This window comes from Lepisosteus oculatus, chromosome 8, assembly GCF_040954835.1.
Source record: "Lepisosteus oculatus isolate fLepOcu1 chromosome 8, fLepOcu1.hap2, whole genome shotgun sequence".
NCBI lineage: Eukaryota > Metazoa > Chordata > Actinopteri > Semionotiformes > Lepisosteidae > Lepisosteus > Lepisosteus oculatus.
Window position 1 is genome coordinate 49,447,844 of NC_090703.1, and position 21,969 is coordinate 49,469,812.

General features: G+C 43.8%; 1 protein-coding gene and 2 long non-coding RNA genes across 11 annotated transcripts in view; 2 read left to right on the forward strand and 1 right to left on the reverse strand.

The window, feature by feature from the left end:
• LOC107077911 (uncharacterized) overlaps nt 1–2,416 on the forward strand; it is a 64,274-nt gene extending 61,858 nt beyond the window's left edge. The window contains exon 3 of the long non-coding RNA XR_001478891.2: nt 1,530–2,416. This is a non-coding gene — a long non-coding RNA (uncharacterized lncRNA). The remainder of the gene's footprint in view (nt 1–1,529) is intronic.
• A 6-nt stretch (nt 2,417–2,422) lies between these two features.
• The window catches only part of fgf13a (fibroblast growth factor 13a), a 126,610-nt gene continuing 107,063 nt past the window's right edge, over nt 2,423–21,969 (reverse strand). For all 8 annotated transcript variants that reach the window (XM_015351593.2, XM_006632888.3, XM_069193719.1 and 5 more), the window contains 2 exons: nt 7,291–7,489; nt 2,423–4,044 (listed from right to left, as the gene is read on the reverse strand). In XM_015351593.2, the coding sequence (XP_015207079.1) occupies nt 3,908–4,044; nt 7,291–7,489 (336 nt within the window). In that variant the 3' untranslated portion in view covers nt 2,423–3,907. The remainder of the gene's footprint in view (nt 4,045–7,290; nt 7,490–21,969) is intronic.
• LOC107077909 (uncharacterized) lies at nt 7,644–12,861 on the forward strand. Of its 2 annotated transcripts, none has more exons than XR_001478886.2 (5): nt 7,644–8,272; nt 9,726–9,887; nt 10,249–10,405; nt 10,600–10,996; nt 12,100–12,861. It is a non-coding gene; the product is annotated as an uncharacterized lncRNA (long non-coding RNA). The 2 variants fall into 2 exon arrangements; XR_011190287.1 differs by having other exon boundaries at nt 10,249–10,400.

Genomic DNA, 21,969 nt, shown 5'->3' on the forward strand with positions numbered 1-21,969 from the left:
CATTCCAGCTCCAGATTCACTGTGATCTTTGGGCGGATTCCTTATCGGCTCCTTATCCACCCAAAAAATCAGTTAAAATCTTACACGGAAAAAAATAATCTATTTTTCAATATTCTTGATATTGGGAACTGAATTATAGATACATACAGTATGTATCCATTTAATATGTTATGAAGAGAAAAATGATCTAGAGATCGTTGGCACCTCCCTTTCTTGGTTTAGAGAATTAATTGACCACCGTGAACCAATACATACGATATGTCTGTTGCATAAGATAATTTGCAAGTCTGTTTTTTTGGTAGTAGATCTCATCTGCTGATTTTAAATCTGAGATTGTCCCATGTACTCTGGGTGTTCCACAGGGCTCTATACTGGGATCTTTCCTATTTAGAATTGACTTGTTGCCTCTAGGTCTGTGGTCAGTCAAATCTGATACTATATCTGCAGGTTCCTGTATGATATTGAGATTGCAATTGGAGTTCCTTCAGCTAAATTGACAGGATTGAGGCTGTGCTCATAGGAACCCGACACCACTGCTGCGTATAAAGTTTTGTTAATAGTGCTGAAATCAAACCCTTGATGAAATTTATAAACCTCAATATTACTTATGACCCGTTTTGTCATTTGAAGCATATGTCAGGAAATGCTATAATGGCCATAGGCCATAGTATAATGGCCATTGCTCAGATAAGACCCTTGCTCTGCCTGTCTGATGTTGAAATATTATTACATGCCTTATAAGACCTCTGCAATGCCTTACTTATCAGGGCTATACAAGGTAATAATAAATGGGCATAATGTCCAGATTTCTGTGGTTTATGTACCAACTAAAAGTACTCATCAGCATCAGCACATACCTCCCATCCTCTGTAAGTTGCATTGCACACCGGTGATTTTTAGAGTGGTTTTAAGATTCTTTTGCTCATGTCTCAGGCATTGAATGTGTTTGCTCCAGGTTATGGTAAGGCATTATTATTGCATGAGTACAGTCCAACTCTTAATGTGAGACCTGTTGACCCAGACCAGGATTCACACAATGGGCGATAGAGCCTTCTCATCTAGAGCCCCACATCTGTGGAGCTCACTGCCCAAATCCATTAGAGACTCCCCCACTGTTGGCATTTTTAACTCTCTTAAAAATCTCTTTTCAATATAGCTGTTAATGTATAATTTAGCTTCACTCGTGGTTTCACCGGGTCCATTTACTGTGCTGTGATCTTTCTCTTCTGTTATGTCTCGTACATGTGTGCTATTGTAGGATTATTACATATAGCATGCACATATAAACATTTTAAAGAAGATTTGGGATTTTTAATGTATTTTGTTTTACAGAATTATGCACAGTTATATTTTAGTGGACACTGAGGGGAACACCCCAGAGCTGAAAAATGAAGTACAGTGAATTCTGACTGGACTGGAATATTTCATTTTTCACAGAAAGGATTGAACCCTGACCCCTAGGGTCAGAGGAAAGCTGAATGGAACAAAAGGTGATTCCCAAAGCTTTTTTTTTTCTATCCACCTCCTAGGGATTTCCGGATCCTCTCCCGGGTGCTGATGGATCAAGTTGGAATAACAGGGCACTGCAAGGCAGGGCTTTGAAAACAATCAGATGTGCAAAGATCAAGCACAGCTGATAGTGCAGCACAGTGGACTCCAGTGGAGCTGGCATGGCTACAGATCAGCTGTGCGTGACAAGCTGAAACAGAGCCCACTAATGGTGGAGAAAATGTTGGAAAAGATCTCAAAAGCCATGCCTCCTGTTTTAGACTAGAAAATCAATATTAGATCTCTTGTTTCACATCTCATAAACGTTCAATAACCATACCGTTTAAGAGGGAGTGATCTAAAGTTGAAGCAGTCACATTGTAGCACTTGGGCAGCCCGACAGCTATTTATGTATCTTTCAAAGTATCCACTTTGTGTAGTAACAAAATCAGAGAACTAACAAAAATGATAGTGATGGCTGAATTGACCTGCTTTCCATTGTTCCTCAGGTTTATAAAGCATGTAAATACCTGGGCTTGGTGCAGACTGGCAACATGAAAACAAAACCTCTGTCACGTGGTTAGCATGGCTGTTTTGGTGACTGGAATGAGGGTTTTCACTTAAGGTATTGCACCAAGGAATCACTGTCAAGGGTATATAAAAGTATATAAGTGAAGCACTTCTTTTTCAAGAAACAGGTTGCTGAAGCCTGCAGTAAATTAAGAAATTAGATATTTAAACCCTTTTCTATCTAATTAATATCAAGAGCTTTCTTGCACGCTGTCCAAGGAGTAAACACTTAATTAAAAGCAGCTCTTAATTAGTCTATATTGTATAGCAGGTACAGTATGTTAGTGTTTGCACAAACAAGAAAATCCAAGAATACGCCAGACAGAAAGACACCCGAGAGAACGAGGCAAAGGCTTTTTAAAAGTATCTCTTAATATAAACATTTTATTCAGTGCATTTTTGTGTATACAACAAATAATAAACAACTGGATTGTAGCAGGTGGAAACCCTGCTATTACATACTGTTTTGTCCTTGTACAGATTGGAACATGTGATCCAATATGAGTTAATACACATAGTCTACATCATGCAGCTCTAGTCCAGAAGTTCCAGCTGTCTCCCATGCAACAGATATGTTCGCCTAAAAAATTAAATGAAACTCTAAATTATAAACAAGAGCCTTCCTGTAAGCATATATGAAGAAGAAATGCTGTTTGAGGAAAAGAGTACTCTGCCCACAAAAGGGTCTTTGTACACAACTTGTAATTTGTACATGCCCTGTACAAGAAAGGGGAGCATTTTTTTTTAATTTGTTCACTTTTACAAAGAAGACATATCCTATAAAAATGTTAAGCCACCTAAAATTCCACAGTATTTTTGTTAATATAAAATTTTTTCACCACGATGATTTATACACAAAACAGCGTCCTGGGTGGGGAACATCACCACAGAGTCATGGTGAACACAACCAGCCAATGAAAGACCTGCAGCAGGAGAGGGAGCTGACACGATCACTCCGGTGGTTACAGACTAAGGGGCTGAGACAGACACAATCGCACAAGATTCAGACACAGGGTAACACTTAACAGTCAGGTCTCATACTGCACTTCCACGGCACATGTGGACTACTTTGTCCTGAACCTTTCTATTTCTTGTTTTTAAAATGTCAAATGCATCAATTCCAGCTGCACGTAACTGGCTTTACTACGTTAAGGGGAGGGAAGGGGTTGGGAGGGGGCGGGGGGGAGGACACACCCCTTTCAGCTGGTGTAACAGCACGTAATGAAAATAAAGACTGAGGGTACAGTAAATCGGGGGAGGGAGGGGAACAGCTCTCGGCTAATTTAGCGAAATTAGCAAGCAAAGTGGGGTTACAGCTTCTCACTGAGGGGATCTTGACCCCCTTTTTAAAATCAGCTGAATGTCGGCTTTTACTGAGTCGAGAGAACTCCGTCCTTACTTGTGCACTATCAGGCAGAAAGACTATCTCTTGTCAGCAGGACCTTGGGCTGCAACACTGGTTAATTTTGCTCGGCTCCAGAGAAGCGCAGATGACAGGATAGGGCACCTCTTCTCTACAAATCGGGTGGAGCAGTTAAGCTTTCACTGGCGGCCCAGACGTCTGGAGAGGTGCACAGGTATATTCTACAATATCAGGACCTAACAGGTTATCCACAGGAAAATGAAACCCCAAAAGAGCTAGTGGTTGGTTACGAGAGTGACCTACACAAGTTCAGTAGCTGCATGGTAAAACCTTGTTATGTTTCTATTTTCGTCTCGTGATTTTTACTGTTCTGTCCTGAACCGCTGATGATTAGGAGAGATAGAGAGAGAAGTCTGCTTGAAGTCAAGAGCACATCCAGAGGTAAGTGTGCGAGCCGTGCGAGGCCCCGCCCCCCAGGGGCCCTGGCTACGTCGACTCGTGCTGGCTCACCGCCTTGCCGCCGTTCAGCACCGCCGACGCGCTCCGGCTCTTGGTGGGGGTGCCGCTCCCGGACCGCGAGAACTCCGTGAGGTCGTGCAGCGAGGGCTCTCTGTACATGGCCACTGCAAGACAGGGGGACAGGACAGGACGCTCAGAACGGCAAGACACGGCCGAGAGGACAGGCCGGCAGGCACAGCTGCTGCTGCTCGGGGAAAAGCTCCCAGTGTCACTCCCGGCGTCACTCGTACACTCACTCTCACTGTCGCTGACAGAACAAGGCAGAGTAGCGTTATAACTGGATAGGAACAAGTAATAGGTTTATTCCATGCTGAAAAAAAGAAGAAAGAGAACACAACGTTTCGGCCGTGGAGCCTTCTTCAGGTGTCATCATTAAACGATTGACACCTGAAGAAGGCTCCACGGCCGAAACGTTGTGTTCTCTTTCTTCTTTTTTTCAGCATGGAATAAACCTATTACTTGTTCCTTTGCAGCCTACGCATGCTGACGCAGCTCCCCACCTGAACTACTACCGAGTTATAACTGGATGGTTAGCTCATTAATATTCATTATATTCATCATCCAGGTGGGGCTGCACACTGGTGGTGGTGGAGGAGGGGAGTCCCCATTACCTGTAAAGCGCTTTGAGTGGAGTGTCCAGAAAAGCGCTATAAAAGTGTAAGCAATTATTATTATTATTATTATTATTATCATTCCAAGTCATTTCAGTTGCTGCTCTTAACTTCCACCTTGTTCAGGCAGGGTGTTCACGGCAGGGGTTCGAGTGAGACCACCTGACTCGCACCTCGATTCTTTCGTTTGCAGCTGATTTGCTCAGTGCTGAGGGGGGTCCGTGGGCCTCCAATGTACAGCGCAGGGAGGCTCTCAAGGCAGGGCAGTGCTCTGTCACTTGGCTCTGAGACTACACAGCTCTCCAGATAATCGCAGCACACAGGCTTTAGTTTGGAAGATACCTCTTCCTGATTTTTTTTTCTTTATATTAAAAGGTACGGCATTTCATATCGTTTAATGATTACACGACTTTTTAATTAGAAAACCACGGTATTTAGTCACGTTCTCTCCAGGATATTCTTTCAAGGAATCATACACGCTTTATGGTCGTCACAAACATTCTGTCTGGGGACGTAAACTAAAGCAAAGGTGTCAGTCTGAGACTTGCGGCTTATTTTATATTCTGGTCCATCTCCCAGCGTCCTGCCTGCCTGCCTCTCTCTCCCGGCGAGTGGCTGTTGTCAGTTTTCCCTCCGCAGTGGTCGCCCGACCAGGCTCGGCGGCCATGGCTGGCTAGCCTGCGCGATTTAGGTTTAACCGCCACCTGCGCTTTCCGCACCAGGACGGGCAAAATGAAGCGCGGTGTGTTTCTGCCGCTGGACTGGAACAAGTACGTCTCGCAGAAACGCAGAGTAGCGCCTGCATTGGAACCGGAAGCCGGTTCGGTAATTGGTCTCATGTGCAGCTCTGCGTCGGGATTAGCTGCTGGAACGAATAGGTGGCTGGAAATGAAGGGAGAAGGCATTTCACATCGTTTTTAGTTCACTAGACCCCCCTGGCTGTTGAACAGCCCTGAAAAGCTGTAATAACAGTAATAATCCCGCGAGCCAGCCACACGTTTTTAACAAGGAGTTGCTCATAAAGAGCGGAAAAACACAAGGCAATTTTAGAATTCACATCAAGTAACCGATTTCTCACATCGCCGCACTGACGGATCTGATGAAAGAGAAGTTGATCCCTTTCTTCTGCTGGCCTTTGAGGCCAAGCTTTCATTTCATGGAAAAAAATAGATGGCAGATTCTTTCTTTAGCCAAAGATGACATCCTGAACAATGAATGGAAGTAAGTGACAATACACGGGCATGGCTTGCCAAAACGAGGTGGAGCCTCCGGGTCTAGATTATCTAGCTAACAATGCCTCATTTTTGTCTGTTCCCTGAATCTTAATGAGAAGGTGGGCTCTTCTGTGTTGCCCATGCAGTGAATGTTTTTTTTAAAAAGAGCAATTTTTTTTTTCCCTGCAGAACTCCTGTTCTGGAATATTGCTGCACTTATTTTCTCCAGCCAGAAAATATGCTAAATTTTCAGCAAGGAAAAAAAAACTAACTAGAACAGCACAATGAAAGAGGTCTGTGTAAGCAGTACTGTAATCAAAGGCTTTGCTGCCTTTGCAATAGCAGCTTTTTCTTTCATTAGCAGTCCAGGCTCCACTGTTTTCTTTCCCTCTTGCGCGTTTGAAGTGATGAATTTTAATGCAGGGCGTCTGCTTTGTTGACAGTTCGGGCTATTTTGCTGCTGATGAAAGACACTCAGCCTTCCCAAGGTTGAGAGATGAAGCAGACACCTCCACAGTGGGAGGACGCCGGCACACAGCTCTCAGCCTGCCAGCTTCCGTCCAGCCTGCATCTGTCAGGCTCCAGCTGACACCGGCAACAACACACGGGCGCTCACCAGCGTTTCAGGAACCGTGAGATACACTCAAAAGCGCAGGAGCAAAATACTCACGGTACATTACCTCCACACTTGGGGAAAACTGTACTGAAAAAGATATGCAGCTATGAGCATTAAGATGTACTTAAAAAGTTTTGCAGAATTTGAGAAATGGCTCCACAGAGACTTCTTAACATATTCCCTTCACAATCAGATTTGCAGAATTAAGATAATAATAATAATAATAATAATAATAATAATAATGCCTCCTTACACTTACACAGCTCTTTTCTGGACACTCAACTCAAAGTGCATTACAGGTCATGGGGATCCCCTCCACCACCACCAGTGTGCAGCCCCACCTGGGTGATGCGCCAGTACACTCCCCACACACCAGCTCTCAGTGGGGAGGAGAGCAGAGTGATGAAGCCAGTTCAATAATGGGGATTATTAATTATTAAGTCCATGGTTGGTGAAGGCCAGAAGGAAATTTGGCTATCTACACCATATATGCCATTTGGCCATATACACCAAGAAGCTCCAAAAATATTATTAATATAAACAATAATATTTATATTTTCCTTGATGACTGTTCCCTTGAAAGTGTCACCTGACTGTCTGGTTTGTTTCTGAGGGAGTCACATGGTGGTGAAGAAAATGTCAATCCAGAAGTGTATTTTAATAGCTGTTCTATGGCCGACTAACCCAGGAAGAGATAAAGGGTTAAACCTGTTTTGGAAGCGCTGCCTGCTGTCTCGGCTAAACTGGTTGTTTCTGGCCACTCCTCGGCTTTGCCTCTGAGCACAATCCAATTTCCAGCACGCTGGACAGTCTGGCACCATTTCACACCACTCACACGACAGCACCTGGGTCCAGATACAGCGCTTGCCAGACACGCAGAGAGACCGACGTTTAAGCACTTTTTCTGACCTTTCAATGGTTTGGGGAGGAAGTGGGCTGCTGGCTTGTTTTTCTTCACGTGATTACCCTTCATGATTTCCCCCTCCTTGTTCAGACCGAGGTACCAGCCCCTGCCCGACTGCTGCTGGCGGTAGATCATGGAAGAGTACGTCACATAGTAGTTCTCAAACACTGACTCCTTGAACTTGCATTCCGGTGTGAAGTGTTCCTGAAAGAGAGAGGGAGGAGGATGAGTCCACAGCAAGGAACAGCAATCTTAGTCAAAGCCCTAAGATATCCATAAATATCAACTGATGAGCTCGATGGGTCTCCTCTTTTTTGTGTCTTTTCTTGTATTTTAAACAGAATATAATGATATTGCAATTCACAGCAGTGGAGTAGGGTCAACTCCACAGGTCTCTGTGTAGAAAAACGAACTGAAAGCAGGTTCCCTTTACATGATGTGCTCATAACATGCAGCATCAAGCACATGCAGTATATACATATACAGAAACATGAGACCAGTCTGATATACAGAACACAAAATGACAGGATTTGAACATATCATGTTGAAGACTGAAGTATTAAATATACACTTTTATCAAATTTTAAGTGTTTAAAGAAATGCAGTCAGATATTTGAATTTACACATATTCAAAACATTTAAATTCCTATAGAGTCCAAGGTGTGTATTTCACTCAGATTAAACTTTGAAATTCTCAGGGGTGTTAAATGTCGAAAGTCTTTAAGATACATTTATAAGCAAACTAGTAAAAATTCTGCTTTTCCTTTCACCTCTTCATTTTAAAACTTTGGTAGCCTTTTGTCTTTCAGGTGCCCCAGATTGGCTTGTGAGTTCTGTGCTAACAGCTGGTTGTAGTCAGCCCCTCTTGAAGCCTCTTTTAAGAGCTCAGCTTGTTTGCCTTTTACACTCTCGTACAGTGGGAGCCGTGGGAGCTCAGACGGCAAGGGCATCCAGCTCCTGACCGGAAGGTCCTAGGCTCAGTCCCAGGTAGGGTCAAGCGATGGAGCTTGCTCTGATTCCTTCCAGACGGCTCCCAGGTCCACTCGGCCTGCTTTCCAAATGAGTCCTGGGGGTAATAGGCCAGCCAGAGTGTGATGCTGGCCGCATCTCCTCCACCTCCAGTGTCAGATGGTTGAGAAAAATGGTGGCCTTTGCCCCCAGCCATTCCCCCATGGGCCTTTACAGACTGAAAAGGGGACATTACCTACCTGCTGACATACAGTGGTTTCTGTTTCCAGGCGAGCTCTTAAAGGGGTCTTTTAGGCATGCTTTTTGCCAGCAGTTATTCATTTCACTGACAATAGACAATCAAGAGAAGGAATTTGACGCTGTTGGATTGAGAGGGTTTGTACCACATGACATGTTCTGCTATGCTTGTTTTTCCTCCTTCAGCTGAATCTTGGGAACTTTTTCCACTGTTCCACATATATTGATTTATTAGGACTGCAGCTGTAGGGTAACAATGTGCTTTGGGAAAATCAAGTGAAACAATAGAAGCATCTGTATAGTTTTCTAGAGTGCTAATTAACTTCTGTTTGTTCTGTTTGAAGCTTTCGGACTCATTATTTGCAAGGGAAGGAACAATAAATTCACATCAGGGGTTCATTTTTCTTTTTAACTGGTTATACAACAGAGAGTATTCAATAACTGGAAGGAAGTCAGTCCCTATCCAAGGCACAGCAGGGACATTCAAATTTATAATGACATTTGCACAGCAAATGTCTAATGTATATCCAGTTATGTTATTCTCTCAAATCATCCACTCTTTAAAGGGGACTTTAGTAAGATCACTTTTTATAAATTTGACACTCGGGTATAGTTTTCAAAATCCAAATTGGATTAAACTGACCCATCCTGACCAAGAGGTAGCAGGTGTCTGGAACAAACAGCCCTCCCCCATTGTCGCAAGAAATTTCCTGGAAACTTTCAAGTTGACTGGCATTCTTCAATCAAAATGCTGCTTAGAAAGTCATCAAAGTTAGGTGGGTCAAATTAATCACATTTGTGGCCTTTCTTAGTCTTTATATGTACATATGGGTACACATCTGGGGACACCATTTTAAACCAGCAGCATGATCACAGCCATCTTCACATGCTTAAACCCTTCTCTGTCCTCACACAGTAATGACAGCATTAACTTCTGCCTGGCTCCTGGCTCAATAATGTATCCAATCACAGAAACAACGCCTTGAGCAGCTCTGAGATTGTGAGTGTATGGCAGGTGAAAACAGCTGAAAAGCACTGAGGCAGAAAGAGTGCAGTGAAGCAATATTACTTCTGTCCATAATAAATACAAATCTTCACAGACAACTGTAATCTCTTTGCTGTTCTAATGATTATGAAATGGTTTGACACAGCTTTTATAACTTCTACCATCAATGTTAAATCTATAGGTGAAGGTCAGGTTGATTAAACCAATTTAATAATGTATTTCTTTCAGGAGAGCTTGAATTGCACACAAAAAAAAATTACGAGATTTAAATGAGCACGAAGCATTTTTTTGTTCGAGATGAGCTCTTTTGCAAGGTGCTGTGGTCGACATACGTTTTTCTGCTTCAGCTGGAAAAGAAGAACCAGTCCATAGCAAAAAAATAATGACAATGTAAGTGGTTTTAAATATAATCAGAACAGATACAGTACATGAGACTATTTAAGATCATACTCATTTCCTTTCCAGAGAGCTTCTATTAATTTGCGGTAATGATGCAATACGAAGGCTTTCACTAATAGTGCTGTAAAGGGTGACTGGGTGAGACAACCCACAGGAACAGCTGGTCAAAAAATAGCACTGGCAGCTTCTTCGACTCCTGCGAGACGTTAACTCTGTACCCTCCAAAATAATAAGCAAGAAGAATATTTCGATGGTTTCTGGGGTGGAGCACACTCTAATACAGAGCACTGGGGAAGGGAATGAAAGTGCTCGTCACACAGGGTGGACACGAAACGCTGCTCTTCTTTCAAAGGTTTCCAAGTGAGACGCTGACGTGACGGGGATATCTGAGGAGCACCTCCCAAGGAAACACGTGTTCTGTGGAGAGCTCAGGTCGGAAAAGCTCACAGTGACTCACACTGACTTCAAGGAAACACTAAAGGCATCCTTCAAGAGATTCCTACTGTACGGTAATCAGCGATTCCTTCCTACATCACTTCCTTCACCACTCCAAGGCCACAGATCTCCCCCTGCCCTGTACAGGCTCCGCACTCCTGCCATGTGACTCCTTCACTGTCTTATCTTTTGTTTTGTTCCTTTTTCCCAATATCTTATTTGGATTCACATTATGCACTCTTTTTTTTTGTTAATTGTCCTGGAACAGGGGCATCCGCTGAGCAGATGATGATGATGTAGACGTCGTGCTCGTCACTGCTTCTGCGGGACAGACAGCAATGTGGAGAGCGCCGCTCACCCTCAACGCACTGCAAGGAGGAGGAGTACAGCGGTCAGCAGGGAGCTTGTGATGAAGAGGCTGAAATCCGACCTGCCTCAGGATACAGAGCAGCCAACGCCCTCTCAGACACACACAGTTCTCGTGTTCCCCCTCTTCTCAGACACGCACACCCTCCAGCTGCAGACAGCAAGCACGCAGGAGCATATCCAGCAGGGTTACACAACACAGGCCCAGCTGCAGCCTTGCCTCATGGCTTTGTTACATCTCTTTAAGGACCAGTGCACAGACGGGGAGGTACACAGCAAGAGCCACAAAGCCAGCTACAGTAAGTGCACCTTTGCTGAAATCCCCCCATGAGCTTCACACAAACAGGACACACTGATGCATTGCCAAGCAGGAAAGGGTGCCCTGCGTTTACACTGGGCCACTACATGAACGTTACAGCTTTAATTTTTTAGCCTGAACCTTAAAACAGTATTTACCCACTGTGAGCATACCCACTGTGTTCAAATGGACAACAGGTATCTACAGCAAACAATACATTTCAGATGCAACTGTTTCCATTATCAGCATCACAGATCTAACTTGTCAATACGTTCATTTGATTTGGTTAAAAAAAACCAGCACATACAACACTACACGTGAAACATTGTTTTTCCATCTTTACTTAATATTTAAATACTTTAATTTTGCTGGTCCAGTGATCAAGTTCTGCAACCATCCACCACCCTGTTTTGAGACAGGATTTCATAGGGATGCACTGCCAAGCTGCCAGTGCTTATCTCAAACAGGAGTGCTTAATATTGATATTAATATTGCTTCATGCACAAATACTGTACCTAACTGGGCCACTCTTCTCAAAAGAGCACAATTCCTCAATAAAGATTTTGCAAAGAACATGAAGGACATAAGCAGTGTAAACAATTATTAAAAGCACCATGATATGTGCTTGAGAACACAAAAGGATTATGTAGACAAAAGTTTGCATTTGCTTAAAATGCCATTAATGACAGTCTTCTGACTAAGCTTTTGTGTTAGACTTTGTTACAGTATTTTACAAACGCCTTAAACTGCCACTGATAATAGCCTATTCATTACTCCTCCTCAGGAGGAACAGTGCTTAGTGAGAAGAGTGGAAATTAAGCAGTTTATTACTATCTTCCAAACATCCCAGCTCAAAGCAACTCTTGAGTTCTGGTCAGTTAGGTTGGCTGATGTATATTAATCTCTGCATTGCATTAACGAACTCTGTGGGAAAGTTATATAGTACACTGATCTGCCGTTATGCTAGATCAGTCCCTCTTTGCTCAGGATAAATGTGAGGCCTTCAATTCTTTCTTCTGCCTTGTTTTCTTCATGTTTATTGACCAAGACCATGAGCCCGTCCCCTTGGGAAGAGGCTACATGCTGTATACTTCAATCCCACAGGCAGTAAGGAGAGGAGCTCCCGGACCACAGGCAGGAAAAATGAGCACCTCCAATGACCGGAAGACGAGGTACCATGGGGCACCCCTGACTGTTGTACGGTATCCCAGAATTCCAAAGTCACATGTGAACTCTAAATCAAGCTGTCAACTTTTCAGTGTTCTGTCACAGCCTGAACAACCTGAATACAGGTATTGAGTTCCTGGAATAGATGCTTAAGTCTGTGAAATCTGCACTAGCTTCAGTTTTAATTTCTTTAGACTAGGCTCCTACTTGTTCTTTTTCCTTTTTTTGATTATACTGAGCTGAGCTGTAATTGTCATTGTCATTGTGCAGAGGACGCAGTGAATTCAGTGCTGTTCTATCTGTTAACTAGCTCTACCTTCATCTGGAGGATTAGACAGATGTGGGGGGTGTATGACAGAGTTGAAAAGAGAAAAGCTGAAAAAATTACCCTGTAATGCAATGAAAGACTAGATTTCCTTAATTGCTCTTGGTATTACATTATCATCTGAAAGTGTAAGACATGTATGTAAATTAGTGGAGATGTACCGTACTCCTTTTCACTGATCTTCAGGCATTTTAGGATACTTTTAAATAATCCCATTGAATTTCACTTACTGTATTTGCACTTGGAAAAACGGTGAAAGAAAATCTTTTTTTTTTTAAATGCGACATCACTGGACAGTATGTACTTTACACTACGCATTTGCAATTTTCATATTATAAAAGTGAAATATAGCAACTTTTTCCTTAAACATGATCAATGACTGAATGTTTCTGTTGGACGGTGCTGATACTTTGTCAGCACAGTAAGCAGCAGGCAGCCCTACAGTGTGAAAGTGTTCTAGCTGAATCAGGACTGTCATTACCTTCCCAGGGGTGCATCCTCACACGCCTCCACTTAGCATCCCAAAGCAAAACCTTGCATTTTTACACAGAGAGCCTTGCAGAGCACAGTTGCCTTAATATTTGGATTTGCAAATATTGGCATTCACGGTCACAAAGTTACGTTGTTGTTGTTTTCAATTTTGTGCTTTGCCTTTGTTCCACATCAAAGAATAGGGTGAACCGCAACACATCAAATGGGCTTCAGACAGAGACACACTGAAACAAGAAGAGAATGAACAAGACACTGTGCAGGCTTGTACTGCATTAGTGCCACTTTGCAAGACAAGAGAATACCTGGGAACGACAAGATTAACACAGGCAGCTCTGGCACAAAATGTATGGGGGAAAAAAAAGCATTGAACAGATTTTCAACTGCTGCCTGAGTCTGAAGGGCCGTGGAATAGCTACAGGGAAACCCCTCACACAGAGCCAGAAGGCGGACACAGCCCAGCTCTGCGGGGAGAGCTCTGCTCTCCATTTGTTTGAGGAATCCTGACACGAGCACACTTGCCTGCCGTCGTATTTTTGCTGCTCATTAGTTTTGTTAATGGACCTCGGCCCCCCGTCGTCTTTCTCCAGATAGAAAAAGATGGCGATTAGACTGTCTATTAATCTACACAGCGTGCTGCACTAAGGCGCAACTCAGGGAGGGAGACCTGGCTGGCTATGCCAATATTTTGTTTCCTTTCAGTCTTGGGATCACACACACACACACACACACACACACACACACACACACACACACACACACAGGGCATTCCTGTGCCATGGCGGGTGAGTTTTGGGAAGGAACTCGTGCGATGCTTCAGATGAGCAGTGACAGCGCTCTTCATCAAGCCCCTGCTCCAGGGCCTGCAGACCACAGCCTGTCTCAAAGGAGGCGCCAACCCTGATGCAGGCTTGGGACTAGAGGCTGCTTTACGCCCCAGTTGCCTCCCGACTGCCCCTGCCCGTCCCTGAGGAGAGGTACCAGTCAGCCACTAGCATCTCCCTGAACAGGAGCTGACTGAACCTGCATGACTACAGCTTACTGCCTGTGAATACCAATGAGCTCGCCGCTTCACGCCTCCTCCTCCCCCCGTCTCTCAGCACAGCTCTGTGCCGGTGACATTTCAGCACCTCTGCTGGGAGTCACAGAAGAAGACCCAGAGAAGATGGCAGGGCCGACACACGGCTTCGTGCCATGTCCTGATGGGGACTGGGGATGCTTGGCCAGGAGGAGAATGCTCTATAGTCCTTACGTCTTGCAAATTGTCAGGAAGGCAGTCACCTGTCAACATGATCTAAGGCACATTCCACTGAGCCCCTGGTGAAAACTTTTTGGCCTTTCAATAATGTTTAATAAATTAGCCCTTTGGCAGCAGAACAAAGCTTAGTGCTCAGCAGAGCAAGGCTCCAAGCCACCAGGATCTGGCACCTGCCAGCCTTAAGCTTTCGTCTTCTCATTGTACTTAACAATGGGGAAGGCTGGGGGGTGGGAAGTTACAGTGGGCATTTACAGTAACTATAGAACATTTTCCTATTTTTCAGATGGATAATATGAACAAACAACACATCCAAATCAAGGAATGATTATCCAGAAGCACTGTAGAGTGCAGGGTTGCAAAGAGCCGGCCTGGTCGTACAGTATGTCATGAATTCTTCTATGTTAAAAGAGCAGTAACAGATGAAGAGGAGAATAAGACAGGCAGACTGTCTTACTGGGCCAGTTTACATGCCTTTTGTCTTCATAGTCCTGGATTTGAATTTTAACTGAGAAGCATTAAATGGTTACCATGCATACATAGAAGAAAAGGCTGGTATTCTGATTGCACGGTGTTATGCAATAAAATTTAAGTGCTTATGTTATGATTACTGAAGCTGCAATGCAGCAAGTGCAGCTGAAGAGGACATTGAGGATAGCGTATAAGTTAAACAACAGTGTAGCTACGCTGGTGCCATTGTAATTTAAAACAGCGCATTTTCTGGCTATTTAAAATTTGGTTGCTTGTGCTTGACTCAGAGTGAAATGCTTTCAGTGGTTAATGACTTGGAAAACAGCATAAAGAGATTTACAGTCGGAGAAGCACGATGCAAAGGAGCTGAATAATCCCGCAGGCCGAGACATCCCTCTCCCTGTCGCAGGCACAGACGCTCTGGGGCGTGCTTCCAGGCGGCAGTCTCCACAGGCCCGGGCAAATTGAATTCACACAGCCCATTATCACAGAGCCAGGCCTGAGCAGCGCGTCCTCGGCAGAACGCCCACCCCCAACCCCCTCGCCGCCTTCACAAAAAAACACAGCATCCGCAGGGGAGCCGCAGGAAACAAGACTGGGATAACGAAAAGATAAACAAGAAAAACATCTGAGTTCCAGTGGCGATGGGGGACCTACAGAGCTCATTCATAATGAGTGGTGTTCTAATTTACTGTGAACTCATGCGATCGCAGTCTGGATTCAGACCTCCCAGAGCTCCCAGGGACGAGGAACTAGCCTTTGGGAAGCACAGCCTGCCTGACCTCACAGAAAACACTAGCTGTGTGCAGCACTCTCCGCTAGACATCAACTTACAATATACAGTACGTGGCCCGAGTGAAACTTTTTGACAGGTTTATCATTGGGGCCGGACAGCCCCTTGTACTCAGCCCTTTTTAAACAGCTGTGTTAATGATTTGGTATGGGGGGATTTATTGATGCACTTCAAGGCTATGTGGAAAGTCACCTCTACAGGCCTTCTGAGTGATCAGAAGGAGTTCCAGAAAAGAAATGAGCTGCTGGAATGAAGACAAATGTCTACAGGACAGGAGGCCCTCAATGGGTTATAAATTCATGCTTCAGTGAAAGGTACATGCCCTGGCAGAAGCAAAAAGGGATGGCAATGAAGCTCAAATGAAAAATGGCAAGTATCTGCCGCCAGCTCCCAACGGACAGTTATTGTGCTCAGCAGTCATCTGCCGGAGGTCTGCTGTATGAGAGGGGCCCAGCAGCTGTCCTAGCTTGCCACTGTAGTGCCAGTCTGTGCCAGGCACTGTACTGCCACACAGACACACCTGCACCAGACTCCTCTTCTGAAGACAGAAAGTTGTCTGCTATGTTTACAGGAGGGACGAGGCACCATCAGCGATTTCAAACACTTAGAAGGAACTTTCATTTATAGCACTGGTATGTTTCTCTCTCTTTTCTGGCCTTTTGATAACGGGACTGGAATTTCTTTTCCTTGACTCATGAGGCTGAAATTATACAGTAAGGATGTGACAGAGTGTAGGGATGAAAACCCCTCTTTCCCTCCCGAGTCGCTTTTTCTAGGTTTTATTTTTTATTTGACTTTTTTTTTTTTGCTCATGACACAGATTTAAGCCCAGGGGGTTTGTCCAGATGGTGCTGAACCATTGCACACCAAAACTGGCAGAGTCAAAGTCACATTGACACACCACAAAGTGAACTGCCATAATGCTGATTGAAGTGTGACATTTGTGTGAAATTATTTGAATTGTAAGCTACTTCTGCTAGGGAAAAAACATTCAACACACATACTTCCTTTCTGATGTTCCGCAGAATTTGCACATATGAGATCTTTGTTTCATTAAACATTAAACGAGCAATGAACGTACTTGCTGTCTTGTAAACTCAATATGCACAGTGTGCAGCTGACATTGTGCTGCTTGGCTGGGAGGAATTGCAAACTGTAACCAGCTCATTCTTAACTGGACATCTAGAGTCCTCTGCTCTTCCTTAAACCACGCGGTTGAAACTGAATTTGTTTTCCAGCCCTGCCCCACTTACTGCAGGAGTGCTGGTGTTGCGGGGCTGGAGTGATCTGTATGCGGGCCCTGCCTCTGGGAGCGCTTTCAAAACCTTTGATGTGCAGCTCGGCGAGGCAGGCAGTGCGTGGGAGGAGTGCTACTACACACAGCGCTGTCACAGCCACAGATCCCAGCACACTTTCCACACAGTGCCCCCGAGCGCCAGGGCCGGCCTTAACTGCACGTCCACAGCCACAGCGCCTCGTTGTGTGTGGTGTGTGTGTGTGTGTGTGTGTGTGTGTGTGTGTGTCTGCAACAGCCCTTCTTCCCTGAAACACTTTCCCATTCTTCGTCTTGCTACATCCCCGTTTCCTGTCATGCCTGCAAATTGTGCGCACTCTTCCTTTCACAATAAATACGAAAAAGATCCACCTCAGCCAAGCACTGCTGAGCTGTGAGCACTGATTTATTCAAAAGAAGAAGCCAGCCTGGTGCTCTGAAGCACCTCTCGCAGCATGCCTCTGAAGCTGCACACCCACGCCACAGCCCTGCTGCAACAGTGCCGCAAAGGGGCAATGCTAAAACTGGCAAAGAGAGTCCTACACTTACATGAAAAGAAAGAGTGGAGGTCTCGTGCACGAAAAGGAAAAAATGTAACTGAGAAATGTAACACTCTCCCACTCGCAGCGACACGAGAATGTGTGATCGGAGAGAACTCATTTCCCAGCACATGAACACTGTAACGCGCCTGAGAGAGGCGCAGGTCAGGATTTCCCATCAGAGAGGTTCAAAAATCGGTCTGAGTTAAGAAAAATGGAAGCAGTGGCACCCTGAGAACAGCTGGAGGAATTCAGTCCTGTGTTGGCACCTGAATGCCATAATACAGAAAACGTGTCGGGAGACAGTAACACACTAAGGGTGTGCTTGGGATGTTGACGGATGTCATCAAAAAGTACAGCGTTTGTATTTTTCATGTAACTCTGGGGTACACAAACTGCCGAACGCTGTTGCACATGACTATGATCCCAAGAGAACTGTGGGAACGCCAGCAATGTGACCAGACACACCAGTCTGGGCTCCGAGAGACGCTGCGCCCGCCACTCCTCTCCGCAGGCTCCTGACTGCCGGACCGACCCAGAAACATCCACATGCTGGATTAGGAGTTTCCAGACGCTGCTGACTAGTGACAGCTAAATCTGCACTCCGCCCAGCCCAGTTCATCAGCCGGCAGTGACTCAGAATTCACAGAGCTGTACAGCTGCAGCTAAAGACACTACCAGAGAGAACTGAATGCAAGCAATAATTAATCTTAAATTTAAGTACCAGTTACATTCAGAATTATGCTGATTATATAATTAAGTCAGACACTACATTTCATTACTTTAGCTACGTTCTGCTCTTCTACAGTACTATCCAGTACATGTAATATGTTCAATAGAAGATAGAAATGCCCAAGTAAATCAAACTTTCTATGCAGAATAATTTAAGATTGTGTCCTCCAGGATAGATGGAGTACAGACCTTTATATGGTCGTGTCTTCTGGGTGTCTCTGTCTCCAGCAGTCACTGGAGATTCTACCTAAAGTGAGGGTCAGAGCAACTAAAATGGACTCAAACTCAGCAACACCATACAGGGAGACTGATTGACTGACGAATGGACATGCACCAGCTGCTGAACTTTTCACAGCTTGTTTATGTGTAGGGTAAATGGAAAGGGCCAAAGGACATTGATGGTGTAGATTTGGGCACAGGTATAGATATATTGTATATACTGTAGTCTGTACAGAGACATACTGTACAGTATGACATATAGCTAGAGATCTTAGGTAATTGTTAGCAACGTTAAGATCAAGAATGAGCAATGCTAATAAAATCTTTAAAAAGTAATAGCCTCTGTGCTTATCTCCGTACCTGCTATTTACTTTTTATCCTAATCTTCACAGAGAGGAAAAACGGAGTTTGGGAAGACGGAAATACTATAAGGAATTCGGTTTCTTTTGCGTCACGGCCTGTAATGAGTGTGGTTCTGTTGCAGGTCTACACATATAAATGTTCAAGGCCCATGGTCTCCATCAAGTCTCACAACAGCCTTGTCAGAGCCCTGAAACAGAAATGCACTTGAAGGAATCTTACATCTCTGTTCTGATTTAGTACAGACATTTGCATACTGAACAGTTTACCTAGCAGAGCAAGCAGAGTGATATCGCCATTACTTCTATTACCATTTACTGCTAAAAACAGAACATTCATGGCAGCTAACATTTGAGAACTGAATTGTACTTCTATGTGTAGTGCTTTGTACTCGTGACTATTTAAGTCATTAAATAAGGCTAAAAAAAGAAGCGTTTCTAGCAAACCACTTTTGCTTTGCACATTACGTTTACTTCACATTTCTGCTCTGCAGGATACTATAGAGAAACCTCCTTTGTTACAATCTCATTCTTTTAACATTCATGTATTTTGTTGCATCTTAAATATAGCCGACGAAAATGACATTTGAAAAAGGTTAAAGGTTTTAATGACATGAGAGAACAATTTGTCGAGTTCTGGAGCCCTGTGCTGAATGCAGACAGTCCCATCTCTGAATGAACCGAATCTTATGTACAATTTAATGTCCTACTGCTGCTATAGCTTCTGTAAAAGCAACCATCTCAAAGGACTGGAGGTGAAGTCCACGTATATATGTAATCATTGATGTTCATATTTATAAACATGTACTTATTAAACTGCCATAGGCACGTATTTGACCTCATTTCGGAACTTCCATGTGCCTGTATTAGAAGAAAGCAGGTGTGGGTTCTCTAGGGTGGCCACAATGTCTTTCTAAGACGACCCTGTCTGTGTAACATTGAGAGCATGGCTCTGGCTCCCTGCTCAACGGGTCTGCTGGCCTGGAAATCAATTCACTATTTGCGTGACAATGCTCAGTGAAACAAGTACATATATTCCATTTGCACAACAACAATATAAAAACTGCTGCAGCATTGTTTTACTGTTATATCTATAATTTTCAAATTTACCTCTAATAAACATACTTCTCATGCACAGAATACCCCCATATTTAGCACTACTACTGCTGGAAGATGAGAGCTTTATTCGCTATACTTAACTACAGTATATGTGTTTTTCAGATGCAAAACTAAGCTTGTAATTCACTGAAGTGAGAAAGTAACTCTTCTGAAGTTACCGAGAGAGGTGGGTTGCTTTGACGCTACTGAATTCAGTGTGTATCCAAGTGCTCATGGTTGCACGATCATCACTACTCTCTGGACTTCTGATCAAGGAAAATAAATCAACACACTTCCCAGAAACGACCGCCCCCACCCCGCCATTATCTGGTATTATTCCCCTAAAAATAAGAGTGTCTGTCAGGTTGTGAGAGATGTGCATTAAAGAATACTAGACTGAAGAAGGGCACCTGTTATTTTATCTGGAAATGTGAGGAATCATGCAAGATGTGGGTGTCTCTCTAGAACAGGAACATTTATAGGCACAATCCTGAATAATTCATAACTTCACACATTTCATCACAGACGTGGAGAAGGCTGCCAGAGACATACATCAACAGGACTGAGTTTTATCTCACAAAACCGCCAAAGAGGATACAGAATTACAATGTCTGCCTCGGTTTATGTGCAGAATTAAGCTATTGGTGTGTTTGTGTCATAACCTGCCTTTAAGTCAAAAGTGGATAATTATCTCTTAAAAATGAACAGCATACCAGGATGTCTGAGCAGTTACTGTCCTTGTTCTCTTTGTCAAAATAATTTTTGCTTTATTTTCTTGTAAAATCCCCATCTACAGAACAAATAGGGGCTCTGGTGGCAGCCATTTTTTCAGACATATGGTGATCTCTGGTATAAGGATAAAATTCTCACATGTTTTTCCGAACAGATAACTCCATGACTGTATTAAATTTACCCTGTATTTGTGATTCCCAGTACTGCATATGTCACCATGGAAACATTCATCTCTGCAAGAGAACAGAGCTCTCAGACATCCAGGCCTCACAGAAAAAGCAGCTACACCGCAGAGAGAACTAGGCAGAGTTCAGAGCAAGCATGACCAACTGTCTCTCATCACAGATCTCCCACAAGGTTATCACAACACCAGCATATGCTGTTTCACACGGGAGCAATACTGACCCCCCGAACTGGTCAGCGTTGCTGTTGTAAAATAATGTCATGTCAAAACAGGTTCGCATTCGGAGTCTAATGGAGTGAAACCCTGGCTGTGTTAAAATTTAAAAGCCTCACCTTTCCCATTCGCATTGCTGACCTGGGTTTAGTTTTCAAACAATCAAAGCAGCTACTGTATTTACACAGCACTGATCTGCATAACCCAGGATCCAAGTATATCGGGGCTTCACTGAGAATTAAGGAAATGCCCTACACTTACCAGATGCAAAGGAAACAAACTTTATCAGTCTTCAACAGAAGTGACTACGAGGGGACCTGATACAAGAATTCAGAATCCTCAAGGCACAGACAGTAAACCCAGTGGATTATTTCAGAATGAATGGTGGAACACAAACCAGGTGACACAAGTGGGAAAAGCCGTATGCGGAAGTGTATTTTAAACTGGTGGCACTTTATCCAAAGGGCCGTTAGAGTGTAGAATAAGCTGCACAGCCATGTTGAAGAGGATGATACCATGACTTCTTTTCAGAGGTGGCTCAAAGAGATCTCTGGATTAATTAGCTACTGTACTAAACTCCAAACAGGATAGACAGGCTTAATGACTGCCTCTTATTTGTAACTTTTCTTTTGTTTCTGCATACAATTCCCTTAACACAGAGAAAGTATTCATGCACGTATAACAAACTGAAAACATCATAGGTTTCAGGTACATGTTAGAAGGAAAATGCAGTGATCAGCACGACCCTAATTCTGCAGACTTAAGAGCCACATTGTGGCTAGGTTTGTCTTCAGGGTGTCCAAATTAAGCTGTTAGAAGAGCACTGTAACAAATGAACTGATCCCTTGAAAAGCTTTTAAAATGTAATCAATAATATATTGCCTCTCAACCAGAAAAGCCTCACTGTGAACACTGCAGAGCGTATAAGATGTCTGACAATTTGAGGTCATTTTATTCTCCAGTTTTTGGAACTGGCATTGTCCCCCTTCCTACTTCAGGAATGCGTAAGTCTGATTTGCCTTTATGAGCCTCAGACTACTACACACTCCACTCTGCAACATGATATGTCACAGCCATCTGCTATACTTGATGCTAAGTCCCACAGTGCTTCCAGGAGAGTTAGCA